The 22,548-nt window shown below is 41.2% G+C and overlaps 1 protein-coding gene across 8 annotated transcripts in view; it reads right to left on the bottom strand.

Moving 5' to 3' along the window:
* The window catches only part of TMEM135 (transmembrane protein 135), a 364,077-nt gene that overhangs the window by 39,603 nt on the left and 301,926 nt on the right, over window positions 1-22,548 (bottom strand). The window contains exons 15-16 of one of the 8 annotated variants that reach the window (XR_006194180.1): window positions 13,471-13,561; window positions 9,264-9,398 (exon numbers count right to left, since the gene is read on the bottom strand). The exons of 5 other annotated variants lie outside the window; for them this stretch is intronic. Coding sequence is in view for 2 of the 3 variants with exons in the window: in XM_042907395.1 (XP_042763329.1) it covers window positions 13,531-13,561 (31 nt within the window). In the remaining variant the exon portion in view is untranslated. Of the gene's footprint in view, window positions 1-9,263; window positions 9,399-13,470; window positions 13,562-22,548 lie in introns of those variants that run through there. 2 more of the 8 variants (XM_042907395.1, XM_042907397.1) reach the window with 2 other exon arrangements.

Here is a 22,548-nt window from a genome sequence, read left to right on the forward strand (position 1 = left end):
AAGTAAGTTATTACAGATTCTTCCATTCAACAAATATTTGATGGGCACCTACTACATACTAGGCATGATACTAGACACTGGATACACAGTGATTAGCCAATAGACATTGCCCCAGCACTCATGGAGCTTACAGTATGGTCTGAGAATAAAAGTTAACACATGGATATATAATTACAAATTTTAATACATACCATGAAGGAAAAGTAGAGGGTACTCTGAGGGCATATAATAGCTCAATAGGAAAGGCAGAGAATGTCGCTCTAAATAAGTAACTCTTGGGCTGAGGCCTGGGGGAGGCAAAGAAGTGAGTGTACTGAAGAGAGGGTGGGAAGAACATGTGCAAAAAGTTCTTGAGTGGGAAAACAATGGTGCCATCAAGGAGCAGGATGTGTGGCCAAGTGTGATGAGATCTAATTTATATTTTTTAAAAGCCTGCTCTGGCTGCCATTTGGGTGATGGGTTGAAGGGTTATGGGTGGAAGTGAGAAACCCATAGGAAGGCAGTGGTCTTGGAGGTAGACAAGGGTGGCCTGGATCCCAGGATAACCATGGAGACAGAACTGACAAGTCAATGAATGAGGTGCTGCTCTCTGAGGCAAAGAAGTCTATATCCGGGGCTGGGCAGTGGCTGAGACACTTTGAGACACCAAATATCACCACCTAAACAACTTTGGAGAGTTGTCATTCCTCAGAAATCAACACTCGCCTTCCCTGCTCAGCATTTCTGTTGGGAAGGAGCCACAGACATCATGGTTGGGTAAATTTTCCTACACTGCACTTGGGTTTTGGCCATTTCTTTTTTTTTTTTTTTCCTTTTTTTAAATTTTTTTAAGTGTTTATTTATTTTTAAGAGAGAGAGAGAGTGCAAGCAGGGAGAAGGACAGAGAGAGAGGGAAACACAGAATCTGAAGCAGGCTCCAGGCTCTGAGCTGTCAGCACAGAGTCTGACACAAGGCCTGAACTCATGAACTGAGAGATCATGACCTGAGCCGAAGTCAGAGGCTTAATCAACTGAGCTACTCAGGTGCCCTGGGTTTTGGCTATTTCTTCACCTGGGTGAAATACTGAGTGGAATGTTTGTACATGTTTACTTGTGGCTGTTGGGCTGGAGGGAGGGGGAAATTAGTGCTCTGTCACAAAACCCAATTTCCTATGTTTTCAAGAACCATTCATCACCATCTTGGTTTGATACCATTTCTTTCTGGAATGATGCTAACCAGGAGCAACCTGTAGCCAGGTTCTTGGAATCTTCTCCCTGGAAAACCTCACTGCTGGGCCTGGGCAAGTCCTCCTTAACCTCAAGTTGAGCCCCAACAGAAGCAACTAGTTGGGTAGTCAACAAGACCTGTCCTTGCAGGGAGATCCTTGCAAGCCCACTCCAAGGGGGGTTGACAGCACCAAAGAGCCTGAACTCACAAGGAAAATCATCTCATCAGCCTTCATGGCCATGGGTGGCAACCTTCATCTCTTCAGAGAGGTCCATCCAACATGTCAGTGCCACTGCCATCCAGACCAGAAGGAATCATCAGGCCTGGCCTAGATATGAGAGACTGGAGGGTCTGCGCTACAGCAGGGATCACCTACCTGGGAACAGCTGAGCCCCCAGGGCAGATTGTCAAGGACATCTGTAGTTCAGCAGCATTCACGTATGCACCAGGAGCCCACTAGAGGGGAAGTCCAGGTGGAAGGATTTAGTGAGCACCTACAGGTAGCAAGGCCCGAAGGAAGATGAAAACCATAGTTCCTGCCCTCAAGGAGCTGGTATTTAGTACGAGAAGCAGATGAGTAGATGAATAGTACTAACATGATGAGTCCTATGATGGAAGTGAACACATAATATTAGGCAGCTGGAAGGAAAGAAAGGAAGGGGCTTCTGACGCTGCCTTAGCGTATCAGGGAAGACTGGCAGGAGGAGGTGATGTTTCTCTGTTTCAAAGACAGCCCACCTGAATCTACAGGGTTTAATTAACTATGCTTAGAGTAATAAAGAAATGTGAAGGGCACATTTTTAAGGGTATACCAGCTCCATTATCCTGTTAAAAATAATGACCAAGTGAAATTAATTTCCCTCATTTATTTTTTACCCTATAAAATTATCCCTGAAGGGTGAGTTTTCAAATATAAAAATATTCCTTTAAAGGCAGATTGCTTTAGGGGCACCTGGATGGCTCAGTTGGTTAAGCGTCTGACTTCAGTTCAGGTGATGATCTCATGGTTCATGAGTTCAAGCCCCGCTTTGGACTTGTGCTGACACCTCAAAGTCTGGACCCTGCTTCAGGTTCTGCATCTCCCTCTCTCTCTGCTCCTCCCGCAACTTGTGCTCTCTCTCCATCTCTCTCTCTCTCTCAAAAAATGAATAAGTGTTAAAAATAATTAAAGGTAGATTGCTTTAATCTTGGCATTTAAATCCAAGCTCCAGCAGTGTCCAAGCTATGCAGGAAATCTGCCCTTGAGATGCACCTGAAAAGATTTCAGGAACAGGGGCTTTGTTGTGGGGAAATAACAGATAAAATGTGGATTGAGCCACACTTGTCCAGCCCTGGTCTCCTATCACAGACACATTTCCAGGACCAATGTATGGAGGTGGGGAGAGGCAGGGAGAAGCAGGAGTAACCTCCATTAAATGCCTACATCATCAGAAGGCATGCACAGGCTGCAGAAACAGGTGAACTTTTGAAGCCCTGAGCAAAGACCCTTATCAGAAATAAAGAAAATTCTGGGATTATTTTTTCTAAAATAAATCTTCTTTTTTTAATTATTTTAAGTTAATTTATTTTAAGAGACAGAGCAAGTGGGGGAAGGGTAGAGGGAGAGAAAGAATCCCAAGCAGGCTCTGCACTGTCAACACAGAGCCTGATGCAGGGTTTGAACTCATAACCGTGAGATCATGACCTGAGCTGAAACCAAGAGTCAGATGCTAAGCAAACTTCTTTTTAAAATTTGTATTTCTTTATTTTGAGAGAGAGAGTGCGTGCACTCATGCAAGAGCACAAGCTGGAGAGGGACAGACAGAGAGGGAGAGAGAATCCCAAGCAGTCTCCCGTGCATGCTGTCAGCACAGAGTCCAACACAGGGCTCGAACTCACAAACCATGAGATCATGACCTGAGCTAAAATCAAGAATCCGATGCTTAACTGACTGAGCCACACAGTTGCCCCCAAAAGCAAATTTTAAAGAAAAATTTAAGTGTCATACTTTATCTTGTTTGCCCCAAAGAGTAAACATGATATAAACTGACAGATACAAAAAAGAATTAATAGTCCACTTCCATTCTCTGCCGTCCTCCTAGTTTTTGGGAAGAGAACCAGTAAGTCATTTGTATACCATCACTGCCCACTCTGTATGGGTGACACTGAAGTCTGCAAAGCTAGGGATATGCAGGGATGCAGAGATGGGGTGGGGGTGGGGAAGGAATTATAGTAATTCATAAGAATATAACATTTTGCCATTTATAAAGTGTCTTCACTCATATCATCTGATGGTGTCTCTTCAATCATTCCCTGAGGTAGCAGATCACAGATTTATTAAAGAGTGGAGAGAAGATTCAAATAAATTCATGAAATACATGAGCTATGAAATCAAAAGAAATTATTCCAACACTAAGATACAATTATAACAAAAAACAAAATTCACATCACAAACAAATGTAGCCAAGCCTGAAAAGGAAGAGATCAATTCTGAATAGAAGTCATGAAAAAGCTCCTGAATTATTTGATAATCCAATTAATGAAGAGGAGGGAATCATATAAATTCATTGGAAGGTTTTTGCTAATTGACACATTGAAAATGACTACATATAACATCAAAGACAAGCTGATTAAAGAACACTCTCATTTCAGAGAGTGTTTAATACAAGTACTATCCAATGGGGTGCCTGGGTGGCTCTGTCAGTTAAGCGTCCAACTCTTGGTTTCCATTCAGATCATGATCTCATGGTTTCATGGGTTTGAGCCCCACATCAGGCTCTGCGCTGCCAGCTTGGAATTCTCTCTCTCTCTCCCTCTCTCTCTACCCCTCCCCCACTTGTGCTGTCTCTCTCAAAATAAATAAATAAACTTTAAATAAAAATACAAGTATATCCAAGAATAATTGAATACAGCATATATATATATATATATATATATATATATATATATATATATATATTTTAATTGACAGGCTTCCCAAAATTTTACACACTAGTGAAGCTAAGACCCTCTCAATACTCTAATAATAAAATAAAAATGTTGATGAGCATACAAGAGGAAAGAATATAGTATCTTTCTATTCTCTCTACAGACATTGATATTACAAAATTATTATTCTATGAAAAGGTAATCAGACAGGAATAAGGCACAAAAGGTGAGGAAAAACAGTATTGCCAAGGTATGCCTAGCAGCTAAATAATAATAGTTTATTATTTTTCTAAATTATATGATATTTTTGGTATTTTTTTAAATTTGGTTTTTAGTTTGTAGTTTGTGGTGATTTCCTTTCTCATTCTAAATGTAAGCTTTGTAACTGATTTTGTATTCATAATCTTGTGTTCTTTTTCTTAGTCAGGGCTCCCAAATTTGGCTCCCACAAAACCTGGATTTTATGCCCGTTTCCAAGTGGGAAAATAAGCCCAAGAGAAGTCTCACCCTCACCCTGGGTCACAGTAATAGAAAGCAAAGAAGCCAGAACCCAAAGGTCGTGTTCCTCCTTCTCCACCACATTGTCTCTGCCAAGGGCCATTAACACACCAGATCATCCCCTACACATTCCCTTTGGAGAGGCACTAATAAAAGTAAGATAGGACATTTAAAAAACCCACAGGACTTGCTCAACTTTAAGGACCCAACATGACTTATAGTGCCCATCCCTTCTCCCTTCAAGACCCGTGTCTGCACAGAAGAATTCAACATACTGTCAGCACCCAAGTCACTATCACAGGCTCAAAGCAATGCAGGAATCCAGCACATGGGGTGGGGGTGGGGGATAAAGATGGGGCCCATGAAGTGCATTCTAGAAGTACAGGCTGACTAATTCTTCCTGAACGCCTCCAGACACTCACACCTGCATTTGTCTTTATCCACATGAACAATTCTCACCTTTCTAAGGAGAAGAAAACAGACACTCAGAGTGGCCCCACTTCTCACAGCTAGTAAGAGACAGACATAGACTGCAAATCCAGATCTGCACTGCCCCAAAGCCCACACACCCAGTTCTCCAGGAGCACGTTTTGCACTAGAGCTGGTTCACACTTGGGCAGGTCACTTCCAGTCGGGTGACGCTGACAGTGTCACATGTCCTTGTTTCTTGGCCCCTCGCATGTCAAAGCAGTCAGGTGGTCATGTTCTTCTGCAAGCCCAGGTGAGCAGATGAAAACAAATATCCCTTTAAACCATACCTGGCACTAACTCCCCACCAGATGTGAGGTGATTCCTCCCAACCTCACCCAAGACCAGAGCCATCTGTGCAGGGTAGGAGACACCAAACCACAAGGGTAATCCCAGTGTCCTGAGGCCACGCCACTGTGGGAAAACGGGGTCACACTGTCTACAAGTGGTAGCTCTTGGCTCTTGCTCTCATCTAGTATGAAAACTGGGAGCCCAGGCCTCCCTCGAAAGCATGGTGGCCACCAGCCTCCCACTATTTCTGTGACTCCCCAAGGACTACCTACCACTGTGTCCTCTCAGCGCCCTCCATCCCACCCTTGCCTTCCATGCTTTTGAGGAAATTAGACTGCTAATGCCAGTGCTTAAAATCCATGCCAAAAGCCACCAGCATCTGCTTCTGACAGAGGTTCACTTCTGTGCTAGTCCACTCAAGACGTTCCTCGGTGTGCTGCCCCTTGTCAGACCATGTTCACTCTCCCCAGCTGACCTGATGCGTGGCCAGGACTCCAGTCCCAGCGGACTTCCCTGTAAACCCTGGAACCTTACTGGGAGTCCACATCTCTCTCCTTGGCGGCTTTCAGGATGCATCAAATTGGAGGTCCCACATCTCTAGCCCGGCATATCCAAGTTAGATAAACCCACACCCTCCCCACCAGTCTGCCCCTCAGTGGGTATTACCTAGCTCAGAGAAGGGCACCCCCCTCTACGAGGATGCCTGTGCCAGAAGCATGGGGCAATCCCCGGTCCTAGTCTCTCTTCCACCCCTCCGCTGAATCCTCACCCACATTCTGTCACTTCTACCTCGTCATGATCTTTTCAGTCTGCCCTGTTCTCTCCAACCCCACTTCTCTTTCCTTACTTCCTCCACCGTCATCCTGGCTGTGTGCTATCAGACCCCTAACCTTCTCCAAACAAAGCATTTATCCATATTATGTAGTACATAATGCCAGGTTGAAATTGTTTTCTTTATCTTCCTGCAAGAACGAACTGTTTCTCAGTCAGTGTTGTGTCACAGGTTCCGGGACTGTACTGGGCACAATATAAGCCCTTGATTAGTATGATGAATGAATGAAACCCATTCTTTCCAAATCCACAAATGCTTGGTTCAGCCTAATGCTATCTCTTGGCTCGAGTATTTCAAAGTCCTAAGGGAAGGGCATTCCCAACTTCAGGCATTCTTTCAGGGATAGCAAATCCCTCAGGCCAGAGGTGCAAGAGGATTGGTCACCCTCTATATCAGGTTATGGTAAAATGTTTCTTTGTTAATTCATTCATGACATCAGTACATTCAGTCATTACATCAGTAACAATTTGCTATGACAGTTATTCACTACTTTAAAAAGATTTTCCACGGTATTTACTTCTTATTCTCTTTATAACCAATTGTAATAGTCTGACTGCATTTTTGATGTTTGCTGATTTCTCTTAGGCCTCACCCTCCCTTCCCTTTGGCCTCACATCTGGACAGGCTGATAAGAAGGCCTATGACCTCACCTCCTTTGGCACCAGCAGGAAATTTAAATCTCCCAAGTGCAGGAAATTCTCCCCAGTCCCATTCCTTAGCCACTACAAAGTCTCAAACCCACTACCTCTGCTTTGCCCAAGCCAACCTGGACTTGCTTGCACGTGCTCCACTCTTCCCCGGAGTCCCTCCTGTGAGTAATATACTTTCTCTCAAATTCTTTTGGTGTGTGGACTGTCATCAGCCTCAACATCCAAACCAAATTTTGGGTGGGTCCTCCTGCTTTTACAGGGGGACTATGCAACACCAGTGACCTGCATTAAACACTCACACACATGCACACTGAACCGCATCACATGTCACAACAGTTTGCTATCAGTTCCATGTTGATTCAGGTTTACATTCCCATCTGACATGTCAATATAGCCAGGAATGGATTCCCATTAATTCCATTTCTGCCACAGTGAAAATTGTGACAAGGTGAAATCTAGGAGGGTCTAGAAGGTGTCTCAGAGAGTAGGACAGCGACTAAATTCCTGCCTGTGATGCCTTCCTACACTCACCCTCTCACCACACATCTGAATAAGGCACAAGTTTCAATAATTAGTAATAACAACGGCTACACTGAGCTTTTACTAAGTGTCAGGTATTGTGTTCAGCATTTTAAACATATTTTTTCCTGTGTTCAGCATCTTGCATAACTAAAACTTTATGCCCATTTATGGTGAAGCTACTCTTCACCTCCCCTACCCTGTAACCTCTGACAACCACCACCTTCCTCTCTGCTTCTATGAGTTTGACTCTTTTGCATTGCACATCCAAGTGAGATCATGCAGTATTCATCCTTCTGTGCCTGGCTTATTGCCCTTAGCAGAACTGATATCAAGTCAGTCATCTGCTCGGAATCCTTCACTGCTTCCTATTTCACCCTGGAGTAAAAACCAAAGACATTTTAGTGCCCTGCAGTGGCCTGCACTCTGCCACCCACCGCCTCTGTGACATCATCTGTTACTTCTCAGCTGTGCCCTCCCAAGGCCCAGGCACACTACCGTCTGTGCTGCTCCATCAACCTGCCAGGCCCACCATCACCTCAGCACCATCATACTGGCTGCTCTCCTGCCTGGAACCATCTTCCCCCAGCCTCCACCTCCACCTCCAACTCTACATACCCAATCCCCCTCTATGCTTAATTTTTTTCCTTTTGTTAATTTCTTTCCATAGCTCTTATCACCTTCAAATGCCAAAGCTCCATGAGAACAAGAGATTTTGTCTGTTTGCTTTCCTGGTGCAGTCTAGCCCCCTAGGTGAGCAACAGGCACATAGTAGGCACCCAATAAATTGTTACTGCATGAGTGAAGGACAACGTAGAATGTAAGAACTCTGGCTCTGAGTCCACTGCACCTGGCTTCAAAGTCCAGGGCCACCACTCATAAGCTGTCTGATCTTGGACACATGTCCTGAGCTCTCTGTATTCCCATCTCCTCAGCTGAAGAAAGTCCTCTTGGTTTAAGGAGTGCCCTTTTGTTAGTACATATCTTTCACCCTGAGCACTAGTCCACCCTGTTTTAGCCCTGAGGAGAACGATTTTTAGGGAGGTTCTGTAACCTGCCAGGGCCACACAGCTGGAAATGTACAGCTCAGATTTGCTGTACCATATGTGACGACCCAAGAGAGATTGTTGATATTTCCTCCATAGTACAACCATTTTATAAGCATCTTAAGGACTCCATACGATGTAGGCCAGTGAGGAAACTAACAATCTTTCACATCTGTGTGGAACGTTTTAGTGAGAAGCAGATGTTCTCTCTAGGCAGGAGTTTGGGGTGAGTTACGGCACATCAGAATTACCTGAGAAAGCCTTGCTGAAACACATATGCCTATGTGTACCCCCAAACCTCTAGGGGTGGCCGTGTGCAGGGACAGGTTCAAAATGTTTCTCAGATGATTCTGACATATTTCCTGCTAAGCACCCACTGCTTTAAATAACTGAAGTTGGTCCTTAAAACAATCTCATAAGATATATTTCATTGTTACCCCAGTGTGAAGGATTAGGGAAATGAGACTTAGGAACACAGAGGGATGTGTACACAGCCATACAGCTGGTGAATGGTATGGCTGGAACCCCACCTCCACCCCTGTGATTCAAGTCATGTTTGACAGAAAGCCAGCGACTGGAGGTCAGTGGGTCTGGATCCTAGTCTTGATTTCTCCCTTCAAAAGTTAAGTGAATGCAGCAGGTCATTTCACTGCTCACCTTTCATTTTGGGGACAAAATATTATTGCTTATTTCTTTGAGGCAAAGAGGATGAGGAACAAATGGGAGAATAGCTATGAAATAATAAAGGCATAGTTTATCAATTATCTATTGAAAAAGAGAAACTCCCTACATTATCACACTCAATCTTCATAAGTGTCCAGCAGGACAGGTTTTATTACCTTTATTTTATTGAGAGAGACAGAAATATAAGCACAAGGCTGATACGTGGTGGAGAGGGATTCAAATGTTTGTCTTTCTGATCCCAAAGCGCACATACTTTCCAATAGGCCTTCCAAAGAGGATACCAGGAAAATTAATATCTGTAAGATAAATATTAGATATAAAAGGGTTGGCAGGCCATATATTACAAGTCCTATATATCTACTACACTGTACATAAGCAGTACAGCTTTTGTTGATGAGATCACACATTGATTTACAATTACAAATCATATTCAGTTAAATTCAAATGATATTTCCTAGGCACCTTCTAGGCACTGTGGTGGTCAGAGAGATGAATAACATTCAGCTCTTCCTGCAATTAGCCTGGCACATTTTCCCAGCAATGGCACGTATAGCACTAGCCCTCAGTTCAGATTTATAGCATGCAGCAGCACTCCTTCATACCTCTTTCTTTAGAAACAGGGAAAGCATGTTTATTGGGTGACTTTGGACAGGTACCTCCAGGGCATGGAGGCTGAGTAGAAAATCATCTGTTCCAAGACTGTTAGGACCCTGCCTACTGCACCTCATGATTGGTCAGATCCATCTGAGGCCCTGGGATTCAGAAAGACACTCGCCTAGTTATGCCTGAAGGCTAAACCAGACAACAGTTGGTAGAAGGCAGAGAGATGGGCAAGTATTAAGCACTCTCTGGTTCCTTCCAAGTCCCTGGCAAACCCGATAGTGGTCCTGGCATTCAAAGGGCTCCAGGAAGCAGCAAAAGTAGGAGAGACCTTTACCGTGAGTATCCCAAGCCCACAACCCAGTGGGATAATGTGAGTTGTAGCTATGCATAAAGCAAATATCAGTACCTAGGGAGTATTAAGGACTAAGTTCAAACACAGAGCAAGAGATCTTGAGCTAAGATCAGGAGCAGGTTGGAAAGCAGGTTAGAAAGGGAGATCAAAGGTTTCAGAAAGCAGGCAATGAAAAAGTCACAGCCAACAGATTTCTGTTCATTTTTTTGTGTGTGTGATAAACATGTTAAATATCATGTTTCCATGGGTAATAGGAAGATAAACGATGTTTTGTTTTACAGTAAATACTGGCCATCCATGAGTCCCTCGGGCTGACCACGTGGGGCATCAGCAAGAGTATTATACATTGGCCTTTGCTGAGTATAAGTCATTAAATGCACACACAGGGTGGGCCACTTCAGGACAAGGCCATGGAATATCTTATCTCCAGAGAAGGCCAAGGATAGAATCATGAGACTTAATGCTGAGTTCATAATGAAAACTGACTCCAAGTATATGGTTGTTTTTATTTGTTTTATCTAATTCTTAACCCCGTCTCTATGGTTGTATTATTAATAAAAATCCCACTGGACACCATGGCCTTAACAGCAATAGACTAGATTGAACCTAATAGTTTGGACAGTTGAAGTTAGAAGCATTAACAAGACAACTGATGACTTCCAAGTGTTTAACTGACATATGGCCCCTGGAATTCAGACAAGCAAAGCCTCAGGGAGGCTTTGCTCTGAAGGGAACTGGAGAAAGGACTGGGAGCCTTTCCAAGACTAGAGGAACTTGGATGGATCCAGGGGGATGAAAGGCATTCCTTTGCAGCCCCAGCCCCAGCGCTAAAAGAGCCTGGAGACCTTGGGAGCCAAGGTCAGGAAAGGAACAGCTTCTGCTCCCTGACAGAGGCAAGTAGGGCCTGGGGAGCTTTGGTTTACATGTTTTATTTTCCCCAACCCTTACCCACAAATTCAGGGTGACCTCTTCTCTCCTTTAACAACCTTGTGGAGCAAAAGGCCTGATCCTTGGCCCAATAGTCCCAAACTACTCCTGGAGAAAGGGAAATTCCAGGTATCCTTAGAGGTGTCTGAGATTGAAAAGAAGGAACACTGTTTATAGAATCCAAACTCCTGGCTATGTGCATTCCTCTAACCTGTCACTCATTCAAATTTTAACTAAACCAAAGTGGATTCACTCCTTGGCGAGTCAGAAACTGCACCAGGCTGAGCTGTTGCACAAAGAAGCTTTTATTTGCAGCAAATAGGGAGATCAGGGCAATGGATTCCAGAGCTGTGACTCCCAAGAGAGGGACAGAGGGTGAAAGGGTTCTTTGGTTTAGGGTTAGGATGAATACTTAGATATTAGATAGGGAAGACTTGTCATTATATGTAGAGGCAGACACAATGTCACCTATGCACCTTCAGGAAATGTGCCTATGCATACATTGTATGTTATGTAAACAAGGCTGAGGCTCTTCCCTGGGTGAAGATTTCAGTATTATAATGAGGTAAAGGTGCTGTAGGTCATTTCAGAGGTCACTCCATGACCCATCTGTGCAGGTGAGTCTTGGGTTTAGCTCAAAGGGTCTGGGTGGTCTGGGCCAAGAGAGACTTCATCAGAGCAGTCAGTCTCCCACGGGTGGTTTCAGGTTTCCTTTACCTGAGTGAAGGGGAAAGCCTAAAGAAGAACTTAGGAAAAATTTTAGACAAATGTTAGTGAGTACAAGCAGGTGGGCAATATAGGCCAAGTCTTGGGATTTAGCTGGTGACAAAATCTTATGCCTTTGCCCTTCATGAACAATTTCCTCTGTCCCAAGAAAGTAATACATATTATCAGCACTTTTCCAGATTCATAGTAAGCATTACTGATAGAAAAATTACCAAAAATACAACAATGAAACAGATGACCATGAAAACTCTACAGGCTAAAATTGGTTATAGGCAAAAAGAAACTGAAGAATCACATATTATTGAGTACATTGCAAAATGCAAAAAGAAAAAATAATCTGAGGGGAAAAATCTGTTTTGAGGAAATAACAACAAAAAATAAAACTGTCAAAAGTTAAAACTTCACTCAGTAAATCTAGCAAAATAATCAAATATTGCAAATTTTACATCTAAAAAAGTTTTATCTACGAAAATTCAAGTTAATAAATCAACAAAAATTTTCAATAGCAAAACAAATGGCAATAATAAAATTAATGGCAACATCAAAGTTTGTTGTAAAATATACACAGAAAGCATTAATCCATGTCAACATTGGTAAAATAAAAGTAAAACTGGAACTGGTTTGACTGCAGTGTACAAAAAAATTCATCAAAGAACTAGATTAGTGCAGAGACCTTCCAAAGAAAAATGTTTTTCTCAATAGACATTCATCACTAAGGCACAATCCTGATTTAGAGCTTTACTGTTTTTAAATGTGGAGGTTAAATACGCTAAAGGTCAAAACAGCCATATCCAAACACCCAAGAAGTCCAAACAAGAGTCAATAGAATCAAAATATCTCATATTCATCTCACAGGATTGAATCTTGTCTCTGAAGCACATGGCTTTGATTCTAATAAACCATGTGACTTTGGCAAAGTCACTTAATGTCTCTAAGCTTCAATTAAATCATCTGTAAATGGACATGTTAATTCTATAATACTCTTCCTCTTAGTGTTTATACTGGATATTCCAAGAAAAGCCATGAGAGACCTTGAACATACCTTTCTTCTGAGAACTTCCCTACCCCTAGGTTTCCATGCTTTGTGTCATATAACCTCAGGCTCTAACCATGAGCTCCTGAACTAAGGATGAGTATCTGACCCAAAGATAACTTCCTCTGGAATGGCCAGCAGCCTGGTACAAAAGCATTACCCAGAAAGACACTTTATATTAAATATTATCAGATAATCCAATCCATTAACTCCACTCTTAGGAAATTTTCCTACTGGATGTGCAAAAACAGTGAGCAGAGGGTAGGATCAATCAGCAGAAGCAGAGGGAGGCAAATAGAAGGCAAGAGGCAGAGGCCATGTGGGGACATGATTAATGAGTAAGTAAAAGGCATGAGAAGGCAAGGTAAAAGCAGAAAGGTTGAGAAGTGAAAGGAGAATGAGTCAGGAATGAAACAGGAAGAAGGTGGTGGGGAGAAACACAAAGATGGAGCTGCTGTGTCAAACTCAGAAGACTTCTCAGATTGTTATTGGGGCTCAGAGCTATTGACAGACTCTTGGTGCTGCTGTTGAATTATATGTGGTAACAATGTTCCAGGTCTCTGGAGTCCTGGTGCAGTTTTCCTAATTCTCCCATGTGTCCTTAAAATAGATGCCCAGTGCTAGAGAGAACAACCACAATAACAAAAAAGCAAATGGCCTTGTAGCATATGAAAAAACACTCACCTTCAATCATAAGATAAAAAAATAAATGTAAATTAAAACTAACCTCAGGTTTTTTTTCTCACCTCTCAGGCAGGTATTCAAAAGTTTGTTAAGAAATCTGTGATCAAGGCTTTGGGGAAATAGGTACTTCTTTGCTGGTAGGAGAAATAATACAACTCATAGGTAGAGGAACTTGGTAATATCTAGCAAAATTACATATGTATTTGTCATTTGACACAACAATCTCATTTCTAAGAATCTATGCAAGCAGCCATGGGCAAAAATATAAAAAGATGTATGCACAAGACTATATATGTAAAAAAAAACAAATCCTAAAAGTAACATAAATGTCTAATCTATAGGAGACTAGTTGACTAAATGTGGTACATCTACACAATGGTATATGGTGATCTTAAAGAATAAGGAATGTTTCTATGTACTAAGATGGAATGATCTCCTGGATTTAATATTAAGTGAAAAAAAATCAAAGTAAAGAAGGGTGCACATAGTATGTTAGTGTTTATCTAAGAAAGGAAACTACTGGAAGATGGTGGCATAGGAGGACACTCGGCACACCTCATCCTGCTGATCACTTAGATTCCACCCACATCTGCCGAAATAACCCAGAAAACCACCAGAAGAGTAGCAGAATTGATTCTCTGGAGTCAAGTGTAGACAAGAGGCCCACGGAAGAGGGTAGGAAGGGCGGAGAGGCGGTGCACACTACACGGACTGGCGGGAGGGAGCCGTGGCCAAGGAGGGGCATCCATCCGGCAAGGCAGAGCCGCTGAGGTCTGGCTTGCAAAAGCAGAGGGGGTGGACTGTGTGAGTTCTGACAGCCAGTGGGACTTAATTTCTGGAAAGTTAAAAGTGCACAGCTCTGCTCTTGGAGAGCAGGGAGGGCAAGAGGACATCTGGAGAGACAGTTGTTGAGCCCCAGAAGACAGATCTGAGTTCAGCGGGGGAACAAAGGCAGTGGCAAGTGTCATCTCCCTCTCCAATCCGCCAGCCAAAATTCCAAAGGGAACCACTTCCTGTCACCAAACTTGCTTGCACCTTGCAAACACCCAACACTGTGCTTCTGTGGATCCATCACTCCCACAGGCCTGCCTCCCTCCCAGTCCTGCAGGGCCCCTCCTGCAGGGGACCAGCCACAGCAAAGCGATCTGAGCCTGCCCCTCCCGCCACTGTGCACCTTGCAGATCCATCCCAGCTAATACACCCTTGGCCAGATCCATCGAAGCAGCACCACAAGCCTGGAAGTATGCAAGTAGCCCAGACAGGGGTCACACCACTCCACAGTGAGTCCTGTCCTTGGGAGAGGGGAAGGGAAGGTACACACCAGTCTGACTGTGGCCCCAGCAGTGGGCTGGGGGCAGACATCGGGTCTGACTTCGCCCCTGCCCACCAACACAAGTTACTCCGGACAGCACAGGGGAAGTGCCCTGCAGTTTGGAGCTACCACAGGGACTACCCAAAATGATGAAATGGAAGATTTCTCCTCAAAAGAAATTCCAGGAAGTAGCGACAGCTAACAAATTGATCAAAAATGATTTAAGCAATATAACAACAAGAATTTAGAATAATAGTCATAAAATTAATCGCTGGGCTTGAAAAAAAGCATAGAGGATAACAGAGAATCTACTGCTACAGATATCAAGGGACTAAAAAATAGTCATGAGGAGCTAAAAAATGCTATAAATGAGATGAAAATAAAATGCAGGTGGCCATAGCATGGATTGAAGAGGCAGAGGAGAGAATAAGTGAATTAGATGATAAGATTATGGAAAAAGAGGAAGGTGAGAAAAAGAGAGATTAAAAAATCCAGGAGTATGAGGGGAGAATTAGAGAACTAAGTGATGCAATCAAACGGAACAATATCCGTATCATAGGAATTCCAGAAGAAGAGGAGAGAGAGAAAGGGGCTGAGGTATACTTGAACAAATTATAGCTGAGAACTTCCCTGATCTGGGGAAGGAACAGGCAATGAAATCCAAGAGGCACAGAGAACTCCCTTCAGACATAACTTGAATCAATCTTCTGCATGACATATCATAGTGAAACTGGCAAAATACAAGGATAAAGAGAAAATTCTGAAAGCAGCTAGGGATAAACAGGCTCTAACTCACAAAGGTAGACACATAAGAATAGTAGCAGGCCTATCTACTGAAACTTGGCAGACCAGAAAGGAATGGCAGGAAGTCTTCAGTGTGATGGACAGAAAAAAATAGGCAGCTGAGAATGCTTTATCCAGCGAGTCTGTCATTCAGAATAGAAGGAGATATAAAGGTTTTCCCAAACAAACAAAAACTAAAGGAATTCATCACCACTAAACTAGCCCTACAAGAGATCCTAAGGGGGACTCTGTGAGTGAAATGTTGCAAAGTACCAGAGACATCACTATAAGCATGAAACCTACAGACATCACTATTATTATAAACCCATATTTTTCAATAATAACACTGAATGTAAATGGACTAAATGTGCCAACCAAAAGACATAGGGTATCAGAATGGATAAAAACACAAGACCCATCTATTTACTGTCTACAAGAGACTAATTTTAGATGTGAGGACACCTTCAGATGGAAAGTGAGGGGAAGGAGAACTATTTATCATGCTACTGGAAGTCAAAAGAAAGCTGGAGTAGCCATACGTATATCAGACAAACTAGACGTTAAATTAAAGGCTGTAACAAGAAATGAAGAAGGGCACTATATAATAATTACAGGGTATGTCCATTAGGAAAAGATAATAATTATAAATGTCTATGTGGTGAATATGAGAACCCCCAAATATATAAAAGAGTTAATCACAAACATAAGCAACCTTATTGATAAGAATGTAGTAATTGCAGGGAACTTTAATACCCCGCTTACAACAATGGATAGATCATCTAGACACAGGATCAATAAAGAAACAAGGGCCCTAAATGAAACATCGGATCAGATGGACTTGACAGATATATTTTAGAACTCTGCATCCCAAAGCAACAGAATATACTTTCTTCTCGAGTGCACATAGAATATTCTTCAAGATACATCACATACTGGTCACAAAACAGCCCTTCATAAGTTTACAGGAATTGAGATCATACCATGCATACTTTCAGACCACAATGCGATGAAGCTTGAAATCAACCACAGGAAAAAGTCTGGAAAACCTCCAAAAGCATGGAGGTTAAAGAACACCCTACTAAAGAATGAATGGGTCAACCAGGCAATTAGAGAAGAAATTTAAAAATATATGGAAACAAACGAAAATGAAAATACAACAATCCAAACGTTTTGGGATACAGCAAAGGCAGTCCTGGGAGGAAAATACATTGCAATCCAGGCCTATCTCAAGAAACAAGAAAAATCCCAAATGCAAAATCTAACAGCACACCTAAAGGAAATAGAAGCAGAACAGCAAAGACAGCCTAAATCCAGCAGAAGAAGAGAAATAATAAAGATCAGAGCAGAAATAAACAATATAGAATCTAGAAAACTGTAGAGTAGATCAACGAAACCAAGAGTTGGTTTTTTGAAAAAATAAACAAAATTGATAAACCCCTAGGCAGGCTTCTCAAAAACAAAAGGGAGAGGACCCAAATAGATAAAATCATGAATGAAAATGGAATTATTACAACCAATCCCTCAGAGATACAAGCAATTATCAGGGAATACTATGAAAAAAAATATATGCCAACAAACTGGACAACCTGGAAGAAATGAACAAATTCCTAAACACCCACATGCTTCCAAAACTCAATCAGGAGGAAATAGAAAGCTTGAACAGATCCATAACCAGCGAAGAAATTGAATCAGTCATCAAAAATCTCCCAACAAATAAGAGTCCAGGACCAGATGGCTTCCCAGGGGAGTTCTACCAGACGTTTAAAGCAGAGATAATACCTATCCTTCTCAAGCTATTCCAAAAAATTGAAAGGGAAGGAAAACTTCCAGACTCATTCTATGAAGCCAGGATGACTTTGGTTCCTAAACCAGACAGAGACCCAGCAAAAAAAGAGAACTACAGGCCAATATCTCTGATGAATATGGATGCAAAAATTCTCAAGAAGATACTAGCAAATCGAATTCAACAGCATATAAAAAGAATTATTCACCATGATCAAGTGGGATTCATTCCTGGGATGCAGGGCTGGTTCAACATTCGCAAATCAATCAATGTGATACATCACATTAATAAAAGAAAAGATAAGAACCATATGATCCTATCAATCGATGCAGGGAAGGCCTTTGACAAAATTCAGCATCCTTTCTTAATAAAAACCCTCGAGAAAGTCGGGATAGAAGGAACATACTTAAAGATCATAAAAGCCATTTATGAAAAGCCCACAGCTAATATCATCCTCAATGGGGAAAAACTGAGAGCTTTTTCCCTGAGATCAGGAACACTACAGGGATGTCCACTCTCACCGCTGTTGTTTAACACAGTGTTGGAAGTTCTAGCATCAGCAATCAGACAACAAAAGGAAATCAAAGGCATCAAAATTGGCAAAGAAGTTAAGCTTTCGCTTTTTGCAGATGACATGATATTATACATGGAAAATCTGATAGACTCCACCAGAAGTCTGCTAGAACTGATACATGAATTTAGCAAAGTTGCAGGATACAAAATCAATGTACAGAAATCAGTTGCATTCTTATACACTAATAATGAAGCAACAGAAAGACAAATATAGAAATTGATCCCATTCACAATTTCACCAAGAAGCATAAAATACCTAGGAATAAATCTAACCAAAGATGTACAAGATCTGCATGCTGAAAACTATAGAAAGCTTATGAAGGAAATTGAAGAATATATAAAGAAATGGAAAACATTCCATGCTCATGGATGGAAGAATAAATATTGTCAAAATGTCAATACTACCCAAAGCTATCTAGACATTCAATACAATCCCAACCAAAATTGCACCAGCATTCTTCTCGAAACTAGAACAAGCAATCCTAAAATTTGTTTGGAACAACAAAAGGCCCCAAATAGCCAAAGTAATTTTGAAGAAGAAGACCAAAGCAGGAGGCATCACAATCCCAGACTTTAGCCTCTACTACAAAGTTGTAATCATCAAGACAGCATGTTATTGGCACATGAACAGACCCATAACCAATGGAATAGAGACTCCAGAATTAGACCCACAAAAGTATGGCCAACTAATCTTTGACAAAGCAGGAAAGAATATCCAGTGGAAAAAAGACAGTCTCTTTAACAAATGGTGCTGGCAGAACTGGACAGCAACATGCAAAAGAATGAAACTACACCACTTTCTTACACCATTCACAAAAGTAAACTCAAAATGGATAAAGGACCTGAATGTGAGACAGGAAACCATGAAAACCCTGAGGACAAAGCAGGAAAAAACCTCTCTGACCTCAGCCGCAGCAATTTCTTACTTGACACATCCCCAAAGGCAAGGGAATTAAAAGCAAAAATGAACTATTGGGACCTCATGAAGATAAAAAGCTTCTGCACTGCAAAGGAAACAATCAACAAAAGTAAACGGCAACCAACGGAATGGGAAAAGACATTTGCAAATGACATATCGGACAAAGGGCTAGTATCCAAAATCTATAAAGAGCTCACCAAACTCCACACCCGAAAAACAAATAATCCAGTGAAGAAATGGAGAGAAGACATGAATAGACAATTTTCTAAAGAAGACATCCAGATGGCCAACAGGCACATGAAAAGATGCTCATTGTCACTTCTCATCAGGGAAATACAAATCAAAACCACACTGGGATATCACCTCACACCAGTCAGAGTGGCTAAAATGAACAAATCAGGAGACTATAGATACTGGCGAGAATGTGGAGAAATGGGAACCCTCTTGCACTTTTGGTAGGAATCCAAACTGGTGCAGCTGCTCTGGAAAACAGTGTGGAGGTTCCTCAAAAAATTAAAAATAGATCTACCCTATTACCCAGCAATTGCACTGCTAGGAATTTACCCAAGGGATACAGGAGTGCTGGTGCATAGGGGTACTTGTACCCCAGTGTTTATAGCAGCACTTTCAACAATAGCCAAATTATGGAAAGAGCCTAAATGTCAATCAACTGATGAATGGATAAAGAAGTTGTGGTTTATATATACAATGGAATACTACGTGGCAATGAGAAAGAATGAAATCTGGCTATTTGTAGCAACGTGGATGGAACTGGAGAGTGTTATGCTAAGTGAAATAAGTCATACACAGAAAGACAGATACCATATGTTTTCACTCTTATGTGGATCCTGAGAAACTTAACAGAAGACCATGGGGGAGGAGAAGGGAAAAAAAAGTTAGAGAGGAAGGGAGGCAAACCATAAGATACTCTTAAAAACTGACAATAAACTCTAGGTTGATTGGGGGTGGGAGGGAGGGAAAAGTGGGTGATGGGCATTGAGGAGGGCACCTGTTGGGATGAGCACTGGGTGTTGTATGGAAACCAATTTGAGAAATTTCACATTAAAAAATAATAAATACATACATACATACATACATAAATACATAAATAAGAAAAGAAAGTACTAAGTACTCACACACACACACACACACACACACACACACACTACAGAGTCAATTCTTGTTATTCTTATTTTTGGCAGTTATGTTCAATAAAGTCACCATGATCACTGAATGAGCAAATACTGAGCCTTTTCTCCTAGGGGGTATATAAGGGTATGTTCCTGTAAAATTCTGGTCACATTGTTGCTGAACAGTCATTTTATAATTTTATTTTATGTATGTTTATGTTTAAAGACATCTTATTTATATATATTTTAATTTTTTAACCCTGAACTCACAGCGAAAAAGCACTATAGCTAATGCCTGAATGAAGCTAATCCCACACATGTATTTTCTCTGTAAGGCATATCACAACCTTCTTATACTTAGGGACATTTCAGCAATATGCTTGGGGGCCATTTTAAACAGTGAAATCACCAGCAAAAAGCATAAAATGCAGCCCTAAGTACACTGCAAAAAGGACACTTGATTACTTATGAGAGCTGAAACAAGAACAACATTCTTTGTTCTACATCAGCTAGGAATGTCCACATCACATTGAGGTGACTCAAATTTTTCAGTGCTCTACACATGTCCATGAATGACCATGAAATGCTACAAGTAATGATTTCAGGATTACAAATACATTTAACATGTAAGTGAATTTGCAAACATAGAATCTGTGAACATTGAGAATTTACTCTATATTTTTCATTTTTAAAAAAAGGAAAAATAAGCTATAAAGTAAATAAAATGTGAGAAAGGAATAGTGCAGGGATACAGAACTAGAAGATAAACATTTCTGTACATTCCTTGTTTCATGATTTGAACTTTGAACCATGTTGAAGTTTTGTAAAATGCTAGAACAATATATGGGGCGCCTGAGTGGCTCAGTCAGTTAAATGTCTGACTTCGGCTCAGGCCATGATCTTGTGGTTCGTGGGTTCAAGCCCTGGATTGGGCTCTGTGCTGATAGCTCAGAGCCTGGAGTCTGCTTCGGATTCTGTGTCTCCCTCTCTCTCTGCCCCTCCTGCTAGTGCTCTGTCTCTCTCTCTCAAAAATAAGTAAACAATAAAAAAATGTTTTTAAATGCTAAAATAATATAAACCAAACTGAAATTAAAAACTATCTAAGTTGAATATGAAATATTGGCATTATATCATGAGGTACTTTCTTTTTAAAAATGCCTTTCCAGGGCGCCTGGGTGGATCAGTCAGTTAAGCGTCCGACTTTGGGTCGGGTCATGATCTCGCGGTCTGTGAGTTCGAGCCTTGCGTCGGGCTCTGTGCTGACCGCTCAGAGCCTGGAGTCTGTTTCAGATTCTGTGTCTCCCTCTCTCTCTGACCCTCCCCCGTTCATGATCTGTCTCTCTCTGTCTCAAAAATAAATAAACGTTAAAAAATTTTTTTTTAAATCCTTTCCTAGCCCTTTTCACTGTTAAGACCTAGAAACAATAACCAATCCAGTAACTTTGAGCACTTTCATAACTTAATTATGGTCTCTAGTATTTATCACTAAAAGAAAACAGACCCCTTTGAAAAAATGGCTCGTCTAGATCTGGGGCCAGAAATCTATAAGATGATTCTAAAACATCTTTACATTCAAAAAGTAAAGAAGCTACCAAAGACTACTACAGTTCTGTCAGAAGGACTCCAGGGACAAAGTACAGAGAATCTCATTGCCTAAAGATGAGATTATTTGTGTACCAATAATAACTCCAGTTATATATATTATTATCAAATATATTTAAATCCATTGAGTTTATAATCACACACATACACATCCAACTCATTGTCTATTTTGAAGGATACTAGGAACTAATTCATTATTCTAAAAATTGTTAATTAAAGGTAAACAATCAAGCACTTTTTTCTCCCTTTCCTATATGAACTGAACTTTAGAACAATAAAATACATGCTGAAGAAAATTTTCTTTCTCTAGAAGCATTTCAGCTTACAAATAAATGAGGAATGATAGAATACTATCTTTTTCGCAAACTCCAGACCTAAGGATATGGCAATAAACATTAATTTCCACCAACTTCACAAAAGACAGATCAGAATTTATTAGTTATTATTACTTCCTCATGGAAGCACACATCACCTATGAAATGGTTTTGTTTTAAAATTTCATACATCCAAGTCGTATGAAGGGTTAGTTAGCTATAACCACTAATTAAAAGAAAATGGAAAGAATAGAGGAACTTGCTTCATGACACAGTAAGGCTGCAACCAATGCAACTCAGAATATGGAAAAACGTATACATCAAATGACTCTGTTTCTTCAAGAAAATAATACAAGGAGGAGAAACTACAGAATAAAAAATATCAACCAAATGCAAAATATGGGCCTTCTTTAGATGCTGATTTGAACAAACCAAAATTGTGTGTGTGTGTGTGTGTGTGTGTGTGTGTGTGTGTGTGTGTGTGTGTGGTGTGAGAGAGGAGAGAGAAAGGGAAAGAGAAAGAGAGAGACTTGAAATTTCACTAGATATTTGAGCATATTACGTAAATTTTTAGGCTAACTTTTAAATTCTTGATATAATATATCTAGTATTTGCTTCAAAATAATCTAATCCATCCTTTCAGTAGGAAAGGATGAGAGAATGTGGGGAATAAGCTTAGGAATCCCCCGGGCTTACATCAGTGGG

This window comes from Panthera leo, chromosome D1 (assembly GCF_018350215.1).
Source record: "Panthera leo isolate Ple1 chromosome D1, P.leo_Ple1_pat1.1, whole genome shotgun sequence".
In the NCBI taxonomy this organism is placed as follows: Eukaryota; Metazoa; Chordata; class Mammalia; order Carnivora; family Felidae; genus Panthera; species Panthera leo.